The sequence below is a fragment of the Protomyctophum bolini genome (assembly GCF_963924005.1).
Source record: "Protomyctophum bolini genome assembly, chromosome: 17".
NCBI lineage: Eukaryota > Metazoa > Chordata > Actinopteri > Myctophiformes > Myctophidae > Protomyctophum > Protomyctophum bolini.
The window spans coordinates 10822126-10842655 of NC_137878.1; the positions used below are offsets into that span (position 1 = coordinate 10822126).

The 20530-nt window shown below is 44.9% G+C and overlaps 1 protein-coding gene across 1 annotated transcript; it reads left to right on the forward strand.

Moving 5' to 3' along the window:
* Window positions 1–543: 543 nt before the first annotated feature.
* fndc5b (fibronectin type III domain containing 5b) lies at window positions 544–11556 on the forward strand. The gene is made up of 5 exons (XM_080787402.1): window positions 544–659; window positions 2329–2527; window positions 7992–8081; window positions 10531–10723; window positions 11501–11556. The coding sequence occupies exons 1-4, from the start codon at window positions 600–602 to the stop codon at window positions 10668–10670; spliced, it is 489 nt and encodes a 162-aa protein (XP_080643528.1). The 5' UTR covers window positions 544–599; the 3' UTR covers window positions 10671–10723; window positions 11501–11556.
* Window positions 11557–20530: the final 8974 nt, after the last annotated feature.

Consider the following 20530-nt stretch of genomic DNA (forward strand, 5'->3'; position numbering starts at 1 on the left):
GTGTGTGTGTGTGTGTGTGTGTGTGTGTGTGTGTGGGGGGGGGGGGGGGGGCAGCTGAGAGGCTTATCGAGGGAAACACAAGAGGTGTGTGTGTGTGTGTGTGATTAATTATAGATCTGGTGACCTATGAGGAGGGGATCTTAATTTGCTCGAGAACAGAGAGAGGTAAATGGGATGGCTGATCAGATGGTCATGATGAGCGTTCATCAGTGGGAGGACACATAGACGGGAGGGAGGGAGGGAGGGAGGGAGGGGGGGAACCAGTGACCTTCTGATTACTGGGCAGCCTCCCTACGCACTCGGCTACGACTATGTAGAGTAATACATAATGCAACATATCAGAACAAATATTCGTGTGTGTGTGTGTGTGTGTGTGTGTGTGTGTGTGTGTGTGTGTGTGTGTGTGTGTGTGTGTGTGTGTGTGTGTGTGTGTGTGTGTGTGTGTGTGTGTGTGTGTGTGTGTGTGTGTGTGTGTGTGTGTGTGTGTGTGTGTGTGTGTGTGTGTGTGTGTGTGTGTGTGTGCGTGCGTGCGTGCGTCAGACTCCCTCCTATCAGCTCCGCTCAATGTGACCATCACAGAACTGGAGGTCAACTCTGCCATGGTCACATGGGAGATCCTGGAAGGAGACCCCGTCATAGGATTCGCCATTACCCAACAGGTGCGTGTACAGTACAGTACGTGCAACATGTACATTCACTTATGTGTTACAGAATGAATTTGTATTGGTCTTCAAATATGTGACTACCATTGGCAGAGAAACAGTCATTGCGGGGCTGTGAACACATTGTGTTCACATCACACCCAGCTGGCAAATTACAACCTGTAGGATGTTTAATCCTAGAATACGAATGATGTTTAACTCATTTAGTCCCGAGGCCGATTCTAAAAGAAATGGCTTCTAAATCCTAACAGTTTTCTGAAAAACCCATATATTCTCTGTCAGTGGTTCTCAAACATTTTCATGTCAAGGACCCCCCAAAAAAAATATGTTATAGTTATTAATTGGTCACCGACCCTCATCTGAAAATATGTTGTTCCAGGGACCCTCCAGAAGCAAAGATTTGAGTTGAAAACGTTCGCTATGAAAGAATATTCAAAGATTTGCCCCACATTTTCAAGATTTAAAAACAAAAAAAAGGCAGATATAGTTCCGCGCTACGAGCTTGCTATTTTTCAACAGCTTAAAGTATAACATAATGCTTAAAACACCAACAGGGGTTCTCTTCCCGTCCTGGATGGGTTAATATAGTTTTCAGTGCTATATTTACTATTTCTCTTCTTATCGTATTAGTAGTTCTTCTCACTGTATATTATTGTCCACACCGTGAAGGAGGTATAGTACAATTAGAAGTAAATGCAGACATACTAATAATTACAACTAGAATTTACAATTCAGGCATTTTGCAGATCTTATCCAGAGTAAATGAACCGTAAGTCTACAGACGACACACATAACTAGAATGCTCCAAAGTAACTATAATAACAGGTAATCATCAAAACCAAGCACATATATATTGGTCATGAGCTGGATTTGAACCCTTGGTGATGCATTTAGATCCATATCTGTACTCATATTCACTGCTTGAGTCACACATGATGCCGGCTAAAGTAATTACCACATAGGCACATGGTGTCCCTCTTTTTGGCATTTCATTAAACTTCTAAATTGCATTGCAAGAAATGTGCATCGCAAAATGTTGTGAGACTTTAGAAAACAAAGCAATGCTGCCTCATCAAAGTTGGTGTTGTGACTTTATATTACTTGCATGAGAGGGAGACAGGTGCTGGAGTTATACTTTAGCAGACAGTTTGAGGGTCCAATGGAGTTTAACCCATTCTGACCTGAGATCAGATTCATACGAGGTTTCCACTGGACACACACTGGTCTGATTAACCCATTCTGACCTGAGATCAGATTCTAAAAATGTCAGTCGTTCTTCGATTTTTCAAAAATAGCAGACCTACAAGCTCGTATCGCGCCACTCGGTGGCGCGATATGAGCTTGTAGATCTGCTATTTTTCAATAGCTAAAGCATAACATGATGCTAACACCAAAATGGGTGCCCGGTCAGAATGGGTTAAGAGGTTTTTTACTATTGGTTCTATCTTTTAGAAACGACACACAGACGTAAAGAGTCCTCAATAGCACTGATTTATGCAAAAGAAAATAATAATAATAATCATAAACCTAAAAAATGGAGTTAGGTGGATTCCTCCTGACAGCAACGGGTATAATGAGGGAGAGACGTCATACTTTGATTCCCCCACCTCAAACCTCCACTGGGCGGCTCATTCGCTCCTTCTCGACTCTTCTGATTGGTCTACAGAAGAAGGACGCGCGCATGCTGCGCTTCATCCAGGAAGTGAACACGACCACGCGCTCCTGTGCATTGTGGGACCTGGACGAGGACACGGAGTACATCGTTCATGTCCAGAGCATCAGCATGGGAGGCAGCAGCCCCCCCAGTGAACCCCTTCTCTTCAGAACGCCCAAAGAGTCCGAGAAGCTGGCCTCCAAGAGCCCAGGTAGTGTTAATTTTGACAGCAAACTTTGTTTTTTTTTAGTTTTAGTCAGTCTCTTGAATTTAGTTTTAGTCACATTTTCGTCACCCGGAATACGATACGATACCGTACTACTTTATTGTCAGCTTTCACTGAAATTTGTTTTGCGTCCATGACGTCACCGTTCAAGATACAGACAAGACAGACACAATACATTACACAAGATACAGTACATTACAGGACACAAATCACAGAAGCAGACAGCAACAAGAACAATAGAACGTATCCTCTTGGTTTACCCATTTTGGTTTAAAAGCAGAGCAGACGGGGTGCATACTTAGTTTAGACTAGTCATTGGTTAGACATGGGTTAAGGTTAGGTTTAGGTGTGCTGCCCCGTGGGAGGTTAGGTTTAGGGTGAGGGTTTGATATAGGTTGTAGTTGTAGGACTAATGACTGGTCTAACCAATGACTAGTCTGAACCAAAAACTGTCTAAACTAAGTACTGCACCCGAGCAGACTGGTGTACAAAAGAGTTCTTTAGCCTGTTTTTCTTATATTTCGGGACTCTAAACCTCCTCATTGAAACAGTTGATATTCATCATTTAAAGTAAAACATGTAAGGGGTCGGAGGAGATACTCTTCGCTAGTCTACGCATGCTCTTGGTCTGGGCTTCTTTAAATGAATGTAACACGACCTCAACAGGCCTACCAACAATTTTAGCACAGATCTTAATTTGGCTATACAGTTTGTTCTATATAAGAACAAACTGTACAGCCAAGTTAAGATCGAGGAATGTTAGTGTTAGTCTAGTTTTAGTTGACTGAATGTCATAAGACAAACTAAAATGTATTTTGCTGTCGTAATGACTGATTTTACACTTGCTGAAAATAGTACTCCAATAGTACTCCAATAGTACTAATAATAATAATAATAATACTCCAATCTACAAGCTCACAGCACGTCAACGCCACACGTTGTGCGCTTGTAGATCGGCTATGTAGATCGGCTATGCTAGTATGCTTGTAGATCGGCTATCGGCTATTTTCAGCATGCAACCAAGTGTAAAATGACTTGTGTCTCTGACTAACATTTTAGCTTATTTTTTATTTGTTGATGAAATTGTCAATACATGTATCTTAGTTTTAGTCATCATAGCTTAGTTTTCATTTAGTTTCCAATTAGTCTTCGTCAATGAAAAAAGGTAGTCGTAGTATTAGTCGACAAAATCAATACTGGTAGGCGCCCATGAACACATGTGCATATTAGGGCGTTCACTTCTAGTGGTTTTTACTAGTTGACTAGTTGCCTAGTTTACTAGTCGACTAGTTGAATAGTCGACTAGTTGCTTAAGTGCATACTGTATATGTACAGTCATGCATGTGTGCACCTGCACCGGCTATAGCTGCGCAGATCGTGGGAGAGAGTGAGCAAGCTATACTGTTTCTGTACAGAATAGATCTAGAACTTGCACGTGTGCTTTTGTGTATTTTTATGTTGGGGCGCATGGTAATACAAATAGGCTGCACAATATTATGCGCTAACACGGAAATTGTGTTCATTGAAGCACCAGCCAAGTCGTATAGCGACTATCACGGAATTAAACCCCAGTCCCCACGGTGGCGAGCAGGGACTTTACCCCTACGCCACACGGAGGCCCATTGTTGTTTTTCTTCTTTTTTTTTTGTTACGTCAGGACAGAGAAAGAGTAATTTGGTCATTTAATGAAATAGATTCTTCTCAGATTGTCTTCTTCTTTTGCTTGCATGCAACCGCCCCATCGTCTCGCCGACACACTGTTATCTGAAGCGGCTCGTTTCACTTCCAGTTTTATCATCTCCTCTGTGACCCAAGAAGAGCTGCCTCAGTCAGTGAGAGGAAAATGCCAGGCCCTCCTCGGCCGAATCCAGGAGATAAGGGGAGGGAACAATGGAGCGGCACCGGGGAGCGCCGGCGCTCCGATATAAATCCCTCAGGGGGTTTGTTTGGCTCCGTCCCTGTGAGGCCAATAGAGTGAAACTTTCTTTTATCAGAGGAAGACACGACCTGTCTGGATGATTGTGGGGAGAATATTTGCCTCGAAGCCTGTGGCAAAATCTCATTTAGTTTGCTTCGACAAACGTGTGTGTGCGTGTGTGTGCGTGCGTATGTTTGTGTTTAGAGGAATATTCATTAGTACTTGATTAAATCTCCGAGCCATTACTGCGCCCCTCCCCTCCCATAAGTGGGCATTAATCAGCTTCGCACAGTTCCCATCTGTTTCGCACAGCGTCACACAACGCACCACAACAACAACACCCTTTCTTTGGGTCTTTATTTATTTCCTGCTGCTCTCTGACCGTCTGTCTGTCTGTCTGTCTGTCTGTCTCTGTCGGTCAGGTGTATTTTTTGTATGTCTTCATGTCTGTACTTCTTCCAGTGCGTCAGTGTTTTCGTCATGTCCCATATTTGTCTGTCTCTGCATGGCCAAGGCCATTGATTAAGGGCCTTTGACTCCAAACTTGCTTTCAAACTGGCTCCAAACTTGCTTTTTAATGACCGCAGACATTGATGCTACAATATTGCCTGGGGTGGCGAGTGTCTTTGACGATCCACTCATAGCCTTGGCTGTACACATTGCTAAAGGAATATAGGTCTCTTTACTGCTCTTCCACGGTCCACGGTGTGGTGCAGTTCCCATACTGTAGGCAGTGACGCATGAGCTCGCCAGGATGCGCTCAATGGTGAAGACCCTCACAGACCCCCACAGACCCCCTCTCCACTGCAACACTATAGTCGAATTGAGGTTGGGGGCGTGCTTTAATGTAGTCAACGGTCTGCTTCTTTTGTCTATTTGATGTCGAGGGTGCTGACCTGACCTCGTACCCAGCTGTGTAGGCCGACTCGTCATCGTTGACGTTCAGGCTCATCGCCGCTCGTGAGCATACTTAATGATGTTGCAGCTGTGCATATCAGTCACGCTGTTGATGGTGTAGTATAGGGAGTATAGGGCTTTCATTTCCAGTGATTTTGACTAGTTAACTAGTTGCCTAGTTTACTAGTCGACTAGTCGACGAGTTGTTTAACTAGGCCTACCTATTACAGTATGTAAAAAAAAAGAAAAAAATATATTTGTACATTTAAAATCACACCCGTGTGAACTGAGTAGTGAGTGGTGAAACTCCCCCCCCTCCTCTCTCTCTCTCTCTCTCTCTCGCTCTCTCTCATTAGCAGGCAACAGTGCAGCACTAATAATATATCTCTCTCTGTTTCTGGCAAACAGCGCCCCTACTGGTACTAATAGTCATATACTGGTGCTCATGGCCACATAGGTACATAGGCGGACACATAGGTAGGCGGACACCGACAACTTGGTCTAGCGTGGCAGACGCTATATAGATGCAGATTTAACAGCCTATATCAAGGCATTTACTGCCAAGTCTCAATCACAGCTATGCAATGTGCAATGTCATGACACATTCGAACCACCACCAAATCAGAATTATTTGTATTTGTCACGTCACAGTCTGACAGGTGTAAAGCAGTGGGTGAATTATTTATTTTCTTTCATAGATTTGTTGTATCCCAATGCGTGAAATTGTAGATCTGCTATTTCTGCCGCAGAATAGGGACTATTATATCACGTGGTTAACGTCCACAAGTCATTGCACTCTTTGTATATCTATTTGGATTAGAGAGGACCTACAATGTTCACAGATCTACAAGCTCATAGCGCGCCACCGAGTGGCACGATATGAGCTTGTAGGTCTGCTATTTTGAAAAACGACTGACACAGAAACAGAGCTTTTTCAGAAAACTGTCAGGATGTAGAAGACATTTTTTTAGAATCTGATCTCAGGTCAGACCGCAGCCTCGATCATCATACGCACCCAAAGTGACTGTAGGTCCATCGATAAAAAAGACAATTTGGGAGCATATGATCCAGTGAGTGAATCCTATATTTACATACGGCATTAACACGTATACAGTTTGTACACATTCCGTCCGAGAGACTATAGTGCTGTGTGTAACTCTTGGACTGCCCTGCCATGAGTGTTGCTGTGAAAAAGCCTATATAGCCTCATTGCCGAAGCCATTAACACTGGTGATAATAACACTATAGGCAGGTCTTCTTCAAAGCCCATGCAGGGAAGCCCTGATGTAAGTGGGATCCGGGGGGGGGGGGGGGGGGGGAGAAGGGTGGCACAGTGCCTGGCTGTGGCAGACACGGTGCCAGAGAGAGAGAGAGAGAGAGAGAGAGAGAGAGAGAGAGAGAGACACTATTGTACAGAGTGTCCTGCACCTTGAGCCTCCTCCCGGTTGGCATCGCCGTGCTAATTGCTTGAGCTCCGTCACCGCGGGAATGAAATGAGTTCCCTCTCACTCGCAGGGTTTCTCTGTCTCGCCCTCCCTCTGTATTTCTCTCTCTCTCTCTCTCTCTACCCCTCTGTCAATTCAATTGAAGTCAAGTCAAAGGGGCTTTATTGCCGTGAGAAAACGATCAAAACTGAGAAATTATGTACACAAATAAAAGGGAACAAAGAACACATTGCAACAAAACCATGAAAATGTTCACTTGCTGTTAGGAATAATGATATACTGTGTGCACGGAGGAGTATACCGTCCTTGATACAGAGCTTTTTTTTAATCAAATAGCAGCACTTTTTTCCCCCACTTCTCCCAGCCTCTCTCTGTCACTCTCTGCCACCGCCTCCACCGCCAAAGATCTAACTATAGAAACAGTGCCCCTCGGGGCACAGGTCTCCACCAGGATAATGGCGTTTGTGATGTTTTGACAAAATGCGTAGGAGTAATATAACGTATTGTATAATGTGTTTTGCAATGATAATCTGAGGTCTGGTGGTTGTATATACTATATATCAGGGCAATACAAATTACAGTGTATTCAAAATGTGTGCAATGTGCATACAAAGTTGTACACAGAGCATAGAGTTATAGTTGAAAACAGAAATTTGGTCGGTTATAGCGCACCATGAGGCTGATTTGAAAAATGTAAGTGGCATTTCTTCCTCGGCCTAGTGGGATATAATTTCACGGAGATGGCATGCTGTGTTCATGATTTGAGGCATTTTGTTAAAAATGGACCAATCATGCACATTTTGGAAGGCAATCTTATAGCCAATCGGCGGATGGAATTTAGCCTCGGTCCCAGGCTTACTTATCTGCGAAAAGAAAAGCCTGGTCACGACAACGTAAGGCAGAGAAGCTATCGGCGGATGTAATATCCTACGGGACATCCGTCAGATGTATTTCCCCCCGGATACGATATTTTCCCGACCAATCACAACACATTCGCGGAGAGTGTAAACTGATTTGTAAAAGCATCAACGTCATTTCCTTGGGCAATACTTCCACTAAAATCCTGCATCTTCCGCTTATATAGTCTTTTCAGCGTATAGGTCTTGATTTCTCACAGTATAAATATTGTGTGTGTGTGTGTGTGTGTGTGTGTGTGTGTGTGTGTGTGCGTGGTATTTTCTCATTCAAGATGAGCTATCGATGGAGGAGATGGGGCAGGGAGCGCAGCTGAGGGCCGGAGAATGCATCATTATCGTGGTGGTTCTGGTCATGTGGGCAGGTAGGCTGCATGCTGTCCCAAAGCATCAGTAAATGGTAAAGTCAATGGCGCATTGATGTCTTATCCAAGGCGCTTCACAGAGATGGTGCATTACATTCATACACGTTCACACACCGATGCTGGAGGAAACCGTGCAGTGGCGGCAATTAAGGCACCAACCTGCACATCGGGAGAAATTAGGGGTTCGGAGTCTTGCTCAGGGACACTTGGACACTGACTCTGGGGGAGCCCGGCCACTCTACCCCTTGAGCCACTGCTGCCCCCGTGATAAGTATGTGCATAGTTCTGGACCTGACTTAAATGTCTAACTTAATTCTGGACCTGACTTAATGTCTAACTTATTATTACACAATCATGTTAATTCCAACATATAATTCAATAGGAATTGACATTAGAAAAAAAAAAACATTTCCCAACAGTGTGGGGAGGAGGGACTTCCCGGACTTCGCTCAAAACATGGCCAGCGTCACAGTTGCTGTCGAATCATGCCGTGTGACAAAAAAGCGACGTCAGAACGACAAAGAATGTGCCCCCTCTGCTTTTGACCTTTCTCTTTGCAGAGGACCTGAACGATGAAAGGTCACTGTCGCCTTCGTAAAATGTTGCGCACTGTGCTCTGATTGGTTGGGAAGACTTTATATCGTGGTGAGATGCACGAGACTACCTTCCACACATGCGTCATTCGACACTCATCACGGCAAGCATAGACTGACCTTTACATTCTGTGAACTGTTAAAAGTCGCTGTTTTCATCAGCTCTGTGTTGTGGCTCTTTTACACCCAGATAAACTCTCTTCCGGGTTTCCATAGCAACCATGTCTGGCACAAAACCAGCGTAGGATTACAGCATATTCATTTTAATGTATTCCACACTATTCCACACGCCTCAGCACATACAGGGAATGCAACTATAACGCAAACACAAAACCGTAAAACTTCATAGCACAGCCTCCGCACAAATATACTACACAGTAAAACCTTTAGCGTATGTAGTGTAGTGTGATGATACATCCATATTTACAACAATCTGACACACAGTCTTAACCCATTTTGGGAGGGAACCCCTTTTGGTGCTTTTAAGCTTTATGTTATGCTTTAGCTGTTGAAAAATAGCAGACCTACAAGCTCATAGTCCGTGATCTTCTAGGTCTGCTATTTTTGAAAAATCGTGAAAACGTATAGCGCAAAACTTAGAATATATATTCTTTCAGAGAGAACGTTTTTTAACTCAAATCTTTGCTTCTGAGGGGGTTCCTGGAACAACATATCTTCCAGCGGCCAATTACATATCATCTTTGGGGTCCTTGACATGAAATATTGCGCACCACTGATATAGAAACGAATTTACCACTTTGTGCGCCTGGAACTGACTGCATGAAGCTCGGCTCCATTAGTTGGGGCATGCGTGAGAGGAAATATGCCGCCTCTTTTGTGCAACCCTCAGCGGTGCTTTTCACACACACAGAGGGAGTTATAAATTCCCGTGTCTAACCCAATTCGCCCATTGTAATGAGACACGAATGCGGCCCAGTATAACATCGATGCGATTCACTGGGGGGAGTGCAGAGCCCCGGTTCTTACCTCGCCAATTACCAGAGAACCCACCCGCCTTGGGGAGAGCTCAAGAGAGACACAGCGAGGGAAATAGAGGGGTGGGGGAGAGAGAGAGAGAGGGAGAGAGAGAGGGACAGAGAGCGAATTGGAAGGGAGAGAAAGAGCGAGAGAGAAAGAAGAACGAGAGAGACAGAAGGAGAATGAAAGGAAAATCTTGGTGGCGGATGAGCAAAACAACGCTGTTCGAGAGGTGATGGAGAGAAGGAGAGAGAGAGAGAGACTGGGAGACGGAGAGGAGAAAACGGGAGGGAAAACATTTTAAACACAGCAGATAAGGGGAAAACAAAAGAGCAGAATGGAGGTGGAGAGATAGTAAACTTTAATTGGACCCGCGGGGGCACCGCCATGGCCATCTCTGCGATCATATTTCCCATCTTGCCTTTCAGTGTCGCAATGATGAGATGTGCAGCTGTGGAGGCTGACATAAGCGGAACACACAGGACCGCCTCAAACCACTGGTTGGCCCGCTTCTCTTCCTCAAACACGCACGCACGCACGCACGCACGCATGCGTCGACTCGAGTATGATGGCCCTCCTGGGGGGTCCTTTTTGTGGAACACACACACACACACACACACACACACACACAGTCATGCTGTATCTGTCTATTAATCCCACTGTCTTTTCCTGCTTATTGTCTCCATCTCTCTCGCTAAAGCTCTCCTTAAAGTCAATGTCATGTCGTCTCCCTCTTGAGATGAGATCTCAGACGAGTTGAGACGAGTCAAGACGAGATGAGACACTCCGAGCACGCGCCCTCTTTTCCTACATCTCTCTCTCTCTCTGTCTCTCTGTCTCTCTCTCCCTCTGTCTGTCTGACTGTCTCTGTCTCTCAGGTGTGATCGTTCTGTTCTGCCGCCAGTATGACATCATCAAAGACAACGAGCCCAACACCAACAAGGACAAAGCCAAGACCTCCTCGGAGTGCAGTACTCCAGAGCACCCCCAGGGGGGGCTACTGCGCAGCAATGTCTAGGACCAGCCCTGCATAGCCTTTTGCAGTAACCTTCACTTAAGACCTCAGGGCACGTGAGAATGTACTAACTTCATAATGACAACTATGTTTAGATATAGCTCTTTAGTTAAACATGGAGTGCCGTGGTTCTTTTCCACCTTAAAACATGATCATTAGGTAACTATTATTATATGGAAGGAGGAGGTAGATAAACAAAAAAAATCCGTACTTTTACTTGTAATGAAGTAGTTCTAAATTGCAGTATTGGTACTTTTACTTAAGTAAAACAATTGTGTACTTTTCCCACCACTGCTCGCATGGCTACCTACTTTTCAAAACTACCTTTGACAGATGGTTTATGGTTTTAAATTGGCCATGATGCCATAAAAAATGTTTCATGCAAGCTGCAGCTGCCAATTATTGACCTATAGCTAAGCCCCTCCCCAAAGTGCTATGGTAATGGGAGCTAAGCATAACATGGGTTAGACAAACCTCTCCACCAATAGTTTTCCTATATGATAAAACATTGTTTTAAAAAAATAAATGTCACGCACATATTTTTCCAGTGCATATGGCGCAGGCCTTGTTGCCGGATTTGGAAGAGATGTTGAGACTTTGAAGGTCTGGTTCCAAAACTGAACCAGTATTTCATGATATTTACATTGGAATGAATGAGCCCGGCTGGAGTGGGAGTGTCTAAGTGGGAGAGGGCAGAATGTGAATTGAAGTGAACACATTTCTGTGGGACTTTTTGAAATATAACGGGTAGGTAATGGGTATAGAGAACTTTGTGGTTGTCATATAGCTTCAGCTCTTAACCGTAATAACGTTGTCCTGTGTCTATGTTTTAGATCCTGAGAACAACAGAAAGCCATTCTTAGGGAAGCCATCGACGGACCGATGAGCGGAAACGACCATCGCAGATCCTCTGCTCTCCAAAACAACGAAGAACTGTTTCAAAACGGCTACGATCTACAATCATTTCCGGACTTGCGAAATCACAGCCTCAAAGGCGAAGCAAATACCGCGGAGGACAAAACGTAGATTCTGTTCTTATTGAGACCAAAATTTAACCGAGAGAAAAAAAGCGGTGGTGGCCCTTTGAAGCCCCTTTCAGAATGAAGACACAAGGGGAACCCCATGTTCAAGCTGCGTCATGAAAGACATGCTGTATAAAATGGAAGGCGCGGCGCTGCTCAAAGAGGGGGAGACTTTCCTTCTCAGCAAAAACGAACTAAATTCAAATGTGATCCTTGCCAAAACCTTGGGGACGGTTCTATGGAAACGGATGTCATACAGAGCAATGTCTTCCCCTACATTGTGAAGCGTTTATGTCAGTGGCCACTGCTGGCCAGTGAGGTTAGCTGAAGCAGCTTAAGCTCCAGCAGGTTCCTGGTCCTGCTCTCTCAACAGCACACAGCGGAAACACATGAGAGAACCCAAAGTCTACAATTTGGACTCTCCTATAATGGGTTAATAAAGAACCTTGAATCTTAAAAAGGAACAGCTCCCACTGAGACTGGGTATAATGTCTAATTGTCTATCTCTCTCCCTTCTCTCATTATATCCTCTGGCTCGGAACTAATTTCTCTCTCTCTCTCTCCCCTGCTCTCCTTATTTGCCCCTTGTGGTCTCTCTTTATCTATAGACTCCATGGTTTCTTCCGTCTCACTTTCACTTGCCCAGTCTCTGTCTCTAATAAGCACATAGCTGTAGTTGGTGACGGTGATAGCTTGTCTTCAGAAACCCAATTTAAACTCGAGCACCAAGGGAACTGTTTGGCCCGGAAAAAAGAGTATAAAACTGTCTGGTTCCCGCCTTCTGTCTCACTCACTCTCCTCTCCCTTTCTTGTTCTGTCTGCCACCAGCTAAATGATTGTCATGTTTTCGCCTCCTCTCTCTGGGCTTGGATGGCACATTAATGTCCCTGTCACTTTTGTGCGAGTCGATCCATCCTCGGGGATAAAAACTGACAAGATTTTTTACTGCGCCCTGTATTGTCCTTCTGTGAGCCAATAAACACTGTCTGAATCCAAGCATGATCCTGACGAAGGCCACGTTTTGGGGGCTCACAATCCTTCATCACAGGGCTGACTCACCCCCCCCCATCACTCGGTTTTTACAGAGCTTGTTTTGTCCCAACCCCAAAGGGTTTTTTTTCAGCTAGAGGGCATCTCTCTCTCTAACTTCGTATAGCATTAAAAGGTCTTGGCTTGTTGTTCATATTCCCCATATTCATCATATTCAGTAACATCCGTGGTCTGGAATCGGCAGTCAGATGTGCATGCAATTTTAGATGGAGATATGCGTTTGTTCCCAGTAGACACTGTGGCATGGTGTGCGTGCGTGCGTGCTTGCGTGCGTGCGTGCGTGCACGTGTGATTTCCATCTGGCTGATTGATGTCGAGGGAAGGCAGACTGTGGAACTTTAGCTGAGAGGCTGAATCCTCGGGGAAAATGTGAGCTCTCAGTCGCAGTCAGTGATGTGGCGTTTGTTGGAAACAACAGAATCAACTATAAATCAACTATAGGTGCTCAGTGGAGGTGCAGAAAGTTTAAAAAAGTACGGATGGTGCTTCAAAGATCAAAGGGACTGTAATGCCAAAGAAAGAGTCAATCCGAGCACTCAAACAAGTTTAAAAAAAGAGGAGATGGCGGATATGAAATCAAGGTATTCTATTAAAGTTTAAAATGTTTCGACTCAAACAAGTCTTCATCGGGGCAAGTACAGTGTGCATAGTCTTCCTGCCAGTGTTTTAGGACTGAGCTCATAATAGAGAGTGGCAAATCGAGTGGCAAAGTGAGTTTAACGTTGTTTAATGCAATCAGATATGACTTTTCTGTTTGGATGTATGGGGCTGTCAAGGCCAGGAAGTAGTTTTTTGCCACTCAGTTAAAGGTGATGATGATGATGTCACGTGCATACCCTCTATTTGACTAAATACACTGTAGGTCTCCAGTGGCAGTGGGTCTGCAATTCAATTATTATATGCCAGTCCAGAGGAAGCTATATAGCAGAGTTGGGGACGGGGGAATGGTTTCCTGATGCAGTGTCCGCTCGGACTTCCTTGCCAATCACAACGCCACTATTCCATATATAGTTCAATAAGATCCAGTGTCAGGAGAGACTGTTTTCCTATAATCTCCTCCATGCATCATCTGGCCTTCACATGGATGCAGCAGACCTGGCGTCTATAATACGTCTCGTCTTCTAACTCTTGGATCAAACCCTCTTTTCCTCCTCCCTCTCCGTCGGAAAACACGAATATCCGCCGGGCTCCCTCACAGTCATGTAATAAATATGTACCCTGTTTTCCCATCTCTTCGTCCCCCCCATCCTTATCGGCAAGCCTCTCCCTTCCGTCAGGCAGCATTTCAGACTCCTATACCCTTTTCTCTCTCTCTTGTCACCCGATATCCACTGTCAGTTCCCTTTGCCTTCTCCTCAGCCTTTTGCACATCGACTTTCCCCTCGCACTCTTTCATCCAGGGCTGCAGCCGCCCCCCCCCCTGCCTATCCGTCACTCGCCAACTCATTTATCACCACCCCCCCCCCCCCCCCTGCCCTCATCCAGTCTGTCTGTCTGGGCAGGCTGCATTTCTCCACTTTTAATGATGGCTAATTAAGCCGTTCTGGGAGCGGAGAGACGGAGCAGGCTGGCGGGAACGAGGAACGCGTGAAGGAGCTGTTCGGGACGGGAGAGGAGAGCGTGAGTGGACAAAGGCAAAGCGGTGGGACGGTACGAGATGATACGTATAGCGATATGCTCCACAGGAGGTGGCGGTTTTATATAATACCGAGGACGAGGAAGCCAGTATAATAGTGTGAACGATTGGATGAAGACACAGGAGGTGCCGATCATGGGTCTGTCGGAGGTGTTGTTAAGAAAATGAGACCTGGCTGGAATGTCGGGGGAGAAGAGCGAAACTGGCTTCTCGGGGGGGAAAAGAAAATACAGACTTTGTTGTGAAAAGAAAAATGAGTCCTGAGCTCCTCGAGTAACTCTTAGTCGTGCGGAAAACACACGTGCGTTCGCTCGTGCGCGCGCACACACACACACACACACAAACACACACACACACACACACACACACACATCTTGCCTGTACTTGCTTCTTGATGTGGGCAGAGGGAACAGGTGTATTATGAAAGCGGCTTATAGAGAGCACATTCCTCAGTCGGCAAACCCTGTTGTATTTCTAAATCCCTCCCATGAATCCTGACTCGCTGTCACATCTCTCGTCTCCTTTGATCACGTGCAGGAAGAGAGCTGGATGTGGCCCAAATGGCTACGCTGTCGTCATTCCCGGCAAAGACATGCGTAGTGCGTACACGCCCACACACACACACACACACACACACACACACACGTGCACACCGACATGCACATGCACTGACAAACGAGACACGCACTGCATGCACAGCACACATACGATACGAATGCTTGTGCATATTGGGCTTGCACGCAAACATGCAGATACATACACACACACGCACGCACACACACACGCACGCACCTGAATACATTTTCTCCCACTTCTTTGATCCCTCTTTCTCTCTGTCACACACATGTGCACACAAACACACATGCACTCTGCACGCACACACGCAAGCACACACACACAAACACCGATACCCTGAATCCGTTGTGTTAAAATGGCTCTGATCCAAACAGGAGCTGACAACATGGGGAGGCAGCAGAAGGCAGATTGGGTCCAGACAGCTCCGTCTCTGTCTCTCCCTCCGACCTGCACGGGGCCAGTCAGCAGCTGCTCAAGGTGAACGCCTAATGAGGCATGTGTGAATAGGCCTACTGAGTGGGCAGCCCACCGTCCGCAGCCCGCACGGACTGAGAGAGAGAGAGAGAGAGAGAGAGAGAGAGAGAGAGCATCCCAAGGAATTTAATTAATTAATGCATACCGGTAAATGTCGAGGAAACACACAAACTCAATGTAACATTGCTTCCATTGGATAATAAATATATCGTATAGTGCCAAAACAATCCAAGTCAATGGCTATTATGCATAATGTTGTATATACTCTTGCTCCAAAGAGGCCATATTTCGAGGGACGTAAAGAGGTTCTGGAGACTCATGGAGGTGCATGGATGACCCTAAAGCCTGATTTATACTTATTTGTATATGGTGTGCCGTGCACTGCAAATAGCCATTCTTAAAAGCTTAAAGATGGGAGTGCCGTGATTTTTTCCCCCACCCTAAAACCTGATCATCAGGTCTTATTGTTATATAAGGAGGTATAATTCTTTCAAAAAAGTGTTCATTAAGTATGCCTGGTTTGTCTGATGGGTGGTGATCCACCTGAACTGAAGCCGCACTCACAGCTGTAGTTGTATGATAAAGGGGGAGGGGTTAGGGGAGGGGCTGATAGTGTGACGTCACTATATTACTGTTTATTTCATTGGCCCGTTTGACTGTCAAGGGTTCAGCCTCCAGGAAGAAACCCCAAATACAAAGTTAATATACACCATTGCACATAAAAACGACTCCAGGGTGTCTAATGAAGTACTGTCACATCATAGACACATGAAAAACTGAAAAATAAATAAATTGTGGCACTCCCTCTTTTAACTCATTAGTGAGCTTGTAGATGAGCTGCTTTGGGCACGCGACACCATTGTACAGGTGGTTTGGGTTAAGCATAATTATACCTTCGTGTTGTGTTCTCAAGGATGCTACACCTTACCATGATGAGCCTCCCAGTAGCCCCAGCCTTATAACCCTCTCAAACTTTAATTAATGCGTACCGAATCATCCAATGACCCTCCAGATATAAGGCTCTTTGATCAGATTAAGGACATATTCCCAGTGTTTTGTTTGTTTGGTTTTTTTTTGTTTTTTGTTTTTTGCCTGTTGTAAACCGATTGATATTCAAATATTATTATGCTGAATGGATTTTATGAGCCCTGATTAATCATGTCGAGGTCCTGTGCATACTCCTAATAGGGCCGTTTAACTTACAATAATATATGTTTGTATACTTTACAATGAAGCAAATAACCAAGTACGCATGGATTTACGAGGAAAATGAGTCTGTTTTATGTACTGTATATGACCATCACGTGTGTGTTGAAACATTTTGATGTTCGTTATGACGAAACTCATGAGGGCTAGCATGACTCTGCTAATTGTTCACACCCAAGGTATATACTATTTCTATGGAAATATAAATGTCTACTTATTATTAACAATAAAATACCTGCTATTTTCAAAGTACTGTCTATGTTACACTTACTTTTATATATGGCGTTAAAAGTTACAGTAAAGAAAAGTCAGTTACGGGTGACTAATTTATTACTTGCATGTAAAAAAAATTCAGATCCCCTCAGACTTTCCCAAATGCTAATAAACAGCAAAACAAAAAAACCCAAATCTGCTTTGTCACTCCCTGCCCATACCAATGCTCAATGCCAATGTGCAATTTCAGATTGATAGACCACTGGAAAAGTGGACAAGAATCTGCCATGCCACTAAGTGCCTACGCCAATGCCAATTTGCAATATCAGATTGATTGCCCAACCACATCAAGGAGAAAGATGGACGCAGACAGAAAGATATTTCTCCATTTTATAGCAAAAGGATGCAATTGGCCAGTGTTGGTTCCCCATACGAGGGTGACACATTGGCCGTGACAAGGTGCGTTTATGATGGATGAAGCCCGGGCCTTCAGACTTATGTGGCTGCTTTATGAGGCCGCAGCAGCAGCCATGGTGCATCAATATAAGACGTCCTCCCAGAGCACCTTGTGGAACCAAAAACATAAATTAGGGAGAGAGAGAGAGAGAGAGAGAGAGAGAGAGCAACAAATGCAGGTGTTTAGTCACACACTGACACTGGAAGAACCATTTACATAAACAAACAGAGACAGCACAACCACTAAATAATGGATTTTTCATAATGGAACTTTTTGCTCCATAACAAATGGGGTAAACAATGGGGGAATGTGATGAGTCAGCATTTTGGACATGCAGTATAGCTTAATGAAGCGGCTGGTATCATTTTGGGATGATACCAGCCTGGCACGCACGCACGCGCACACACACACACACACACACACACACACACACACACACACACACACACACACACACAGACACACACACACACAGACACACACACACACACACACACACACACACACACAGCACTGAAGTGACCTTTTGCGCTAATAGGGCCGTGAGCGTGTGTGTCCTTCCTGTGTCCACTCACTCTGTCCTTCAAATCCTTTTGTCCCCTCTTGAGAAAATTACGTTCAACTGCAAATCGGTTTTTATCGGCGTGCAACACAGTTGTACGATGAAGTACAGATGAGGCCTGGCATGTCGCCTGCGTCTCTGAAAGCTCATTCAATAGATCGGTCGGACGTTTCCAGACTGTGGACAATACAAAACCAATGTCACTCCATTTCCTCCATTGGGCTGCTCCATTCCATTATGGATGATGGTATGGCATTAAGCATAACCTTATTAGATATGAATGAATTGACCGGAACCACTGAGGAACTATTTTGTTCAAAAATGAAGTGATATGGATTAGTTTGTGCATTCGCATGGGGAGCCACTTGTCCTACAGTATACTGCCATCAACGGTTTAATATTTACCCATGTGACATTGCTGTAGAGTGGTCGAAATCAAACAGAATCTTAAAAGAAAAAAAAGAAAGTCATATAGTCATGTTCCTTTTAGCCTCGATACCCAGGCTTTCATTCCTTTCTGCCCTACTATAGCTCTGCGCTCTCGGAATGCAGGTCTACGTGGAAGTATCTAAAAGTACAATGGGAGCCTTCAACAAAAAGGCTTCTCTCCTGTCGAACTATCTCTCAGTTTTGGTCCAGGATTCATGGACAGAGTGAAGAATAGAGAGCAGCATTGTAACAGATCCACAGAACCAGTTTCAACCTGGCATTTCGATCTTGGCCATGTCATATCATTTAGGCTGGGTAAAGCAAACAAAGGTACTAGGCTATATCATTTTTCTCCCCTGAAAATAGCAGATCTACAAGCGTGTTGCACGTTGTGAGGTTGTATATTGGCTATTTTAGCCTTGAGATATACAAAGCTGTAAGTGTTGAATTGACACGCAAGACGCAAGGCGTTTAATTAATTGACACTTGATTGTAGTGTTGGTTGATCGAAGAGTGCATTCAAAGGAATGCCCGGCCACTTGCAATGTCAGTAAGCCTCATTATTAAGCTTTAGATTTGACACATTCTACAGAAACTGGCAACTCTCAACTCTGGGCACTGATGTAACATCATGTACTGCATATTTCCCTTTGATCCATTGAAGGCTCATTTGACCTTGGTTATAGTTGAAACTCGCTTGAAGTATTTAGCTCACACTGCTATAGCTTTGTAGCGCACTTCTGTGTGTGTGTGTGTGTGTGTGTGTGTGTGTGTGTGTGTGTGTGTGTGTGTGTGCACGGCGCGCATAAATGTGTCTGTGCATGCGTGCTTGCTTTCATAATTACACTCAGCTTGTTAAACAAGCATGCATGTCCAAATTAACTCAGCTGGCATGTGTTTGGAGAGGCCGAGAGGTCAAAAGAGCCATGTGACTCTCCTGCGTCCCGTTTTCTTCTCACACACCACAGCGGTTGATAGAACGTGCATGGCAGGCAACGCACGTGCCTGCCATGCATATATATATAAATATAGTGGCCCTCTGGAGTGAGTGTGGAAATATAGTGGCCCTCTGGAGTGAGTGTGGAAATATAGTGGCCCTCTGGAGTGAGTGTGGAAATATAGTGGCCCTCTGGAGTGAGTGTGGAAATATAGTGGCCCTCTGGAGTGAGTGTGGAAATATAGTGGCCCCCTGGAGTGAGTGTGGAAATATAGTGGCCCTCTGGAGTGAGTGTGGAAATATAGTGGCCCTCTGGAGTGAGTGTGGAAATGTAGTGGCCCTCTACGTCGTCAAAGTTGTCCAGCCCTGCTCTGGGCTGTCTGTACAACGCTGTTCAGTGCTTTGCGGTTGAGGGTATAGTGTATAGTTCCATACCGGGCAGTGATGTATCAATCAGTATGCTCTCGGCAGTGCCTCTGATGCTGCCTGAGGGATATATTAGTGTATTATTGTGTACACACACCCCCTTCCATAGCTATTGGTGTTTATCATCATTACCATGCTGATAGAATGCCCGAGGCATTAACATAAAGAGCCTCAGAACCGCGAATGTGTTCGCTCTGGAATGCTAATAATGTACAATATATTTCCACAGGAACACTGGAAATGTGTTTAATTTATCGTTGAATGTTTAATGGACCACAATGGAAACAAGCCATTGCTTGGCTTTTTTTTTTTAATGTCATCCACTTGCCATGTTTTTACACTCGTCGTACTGCATGTCAATCAGTCAATGAGGAATTTGAAGCTGCTGACATGACAGCACACTCATCGATGGCAATGGGATCCAGCCTCCATGCAGCTCCTCTCTTCCTGTAGTCCACGATCAGCTCCTTGGTCTTGTCAACATTGAGAGAGATATTCACTATAATATAGTATTGTAATGAGAGCTTGTTATGTTTTGTTACACAGGACCTTTTAGACATACCCATAATTAATACATCCATCCATCCATCCATCCATCTTCAAACGCTTATCTGCAGTCGGGTCGCGGGGGCAACAGCTCCACCAGAGAGACTTTCTTCTCCAGAGCAACATTTAGTAACTTCCTCCTGGGGGATCCCGAGGCGTTGCAAAGGCCAGTGAGTCGATGTAATCCCTCCAACTGCGCTTTGGTCTGCCCTGGGGTCTCCTCCCAGTGGGACATGGCTCGAGGATCATGACTTCATGACCATATAGGTGAGAGTAGGAACAAAGACTGCTCGGTAGACAGAGAGCTTAATTTGCCTTCTGGCTCAGCT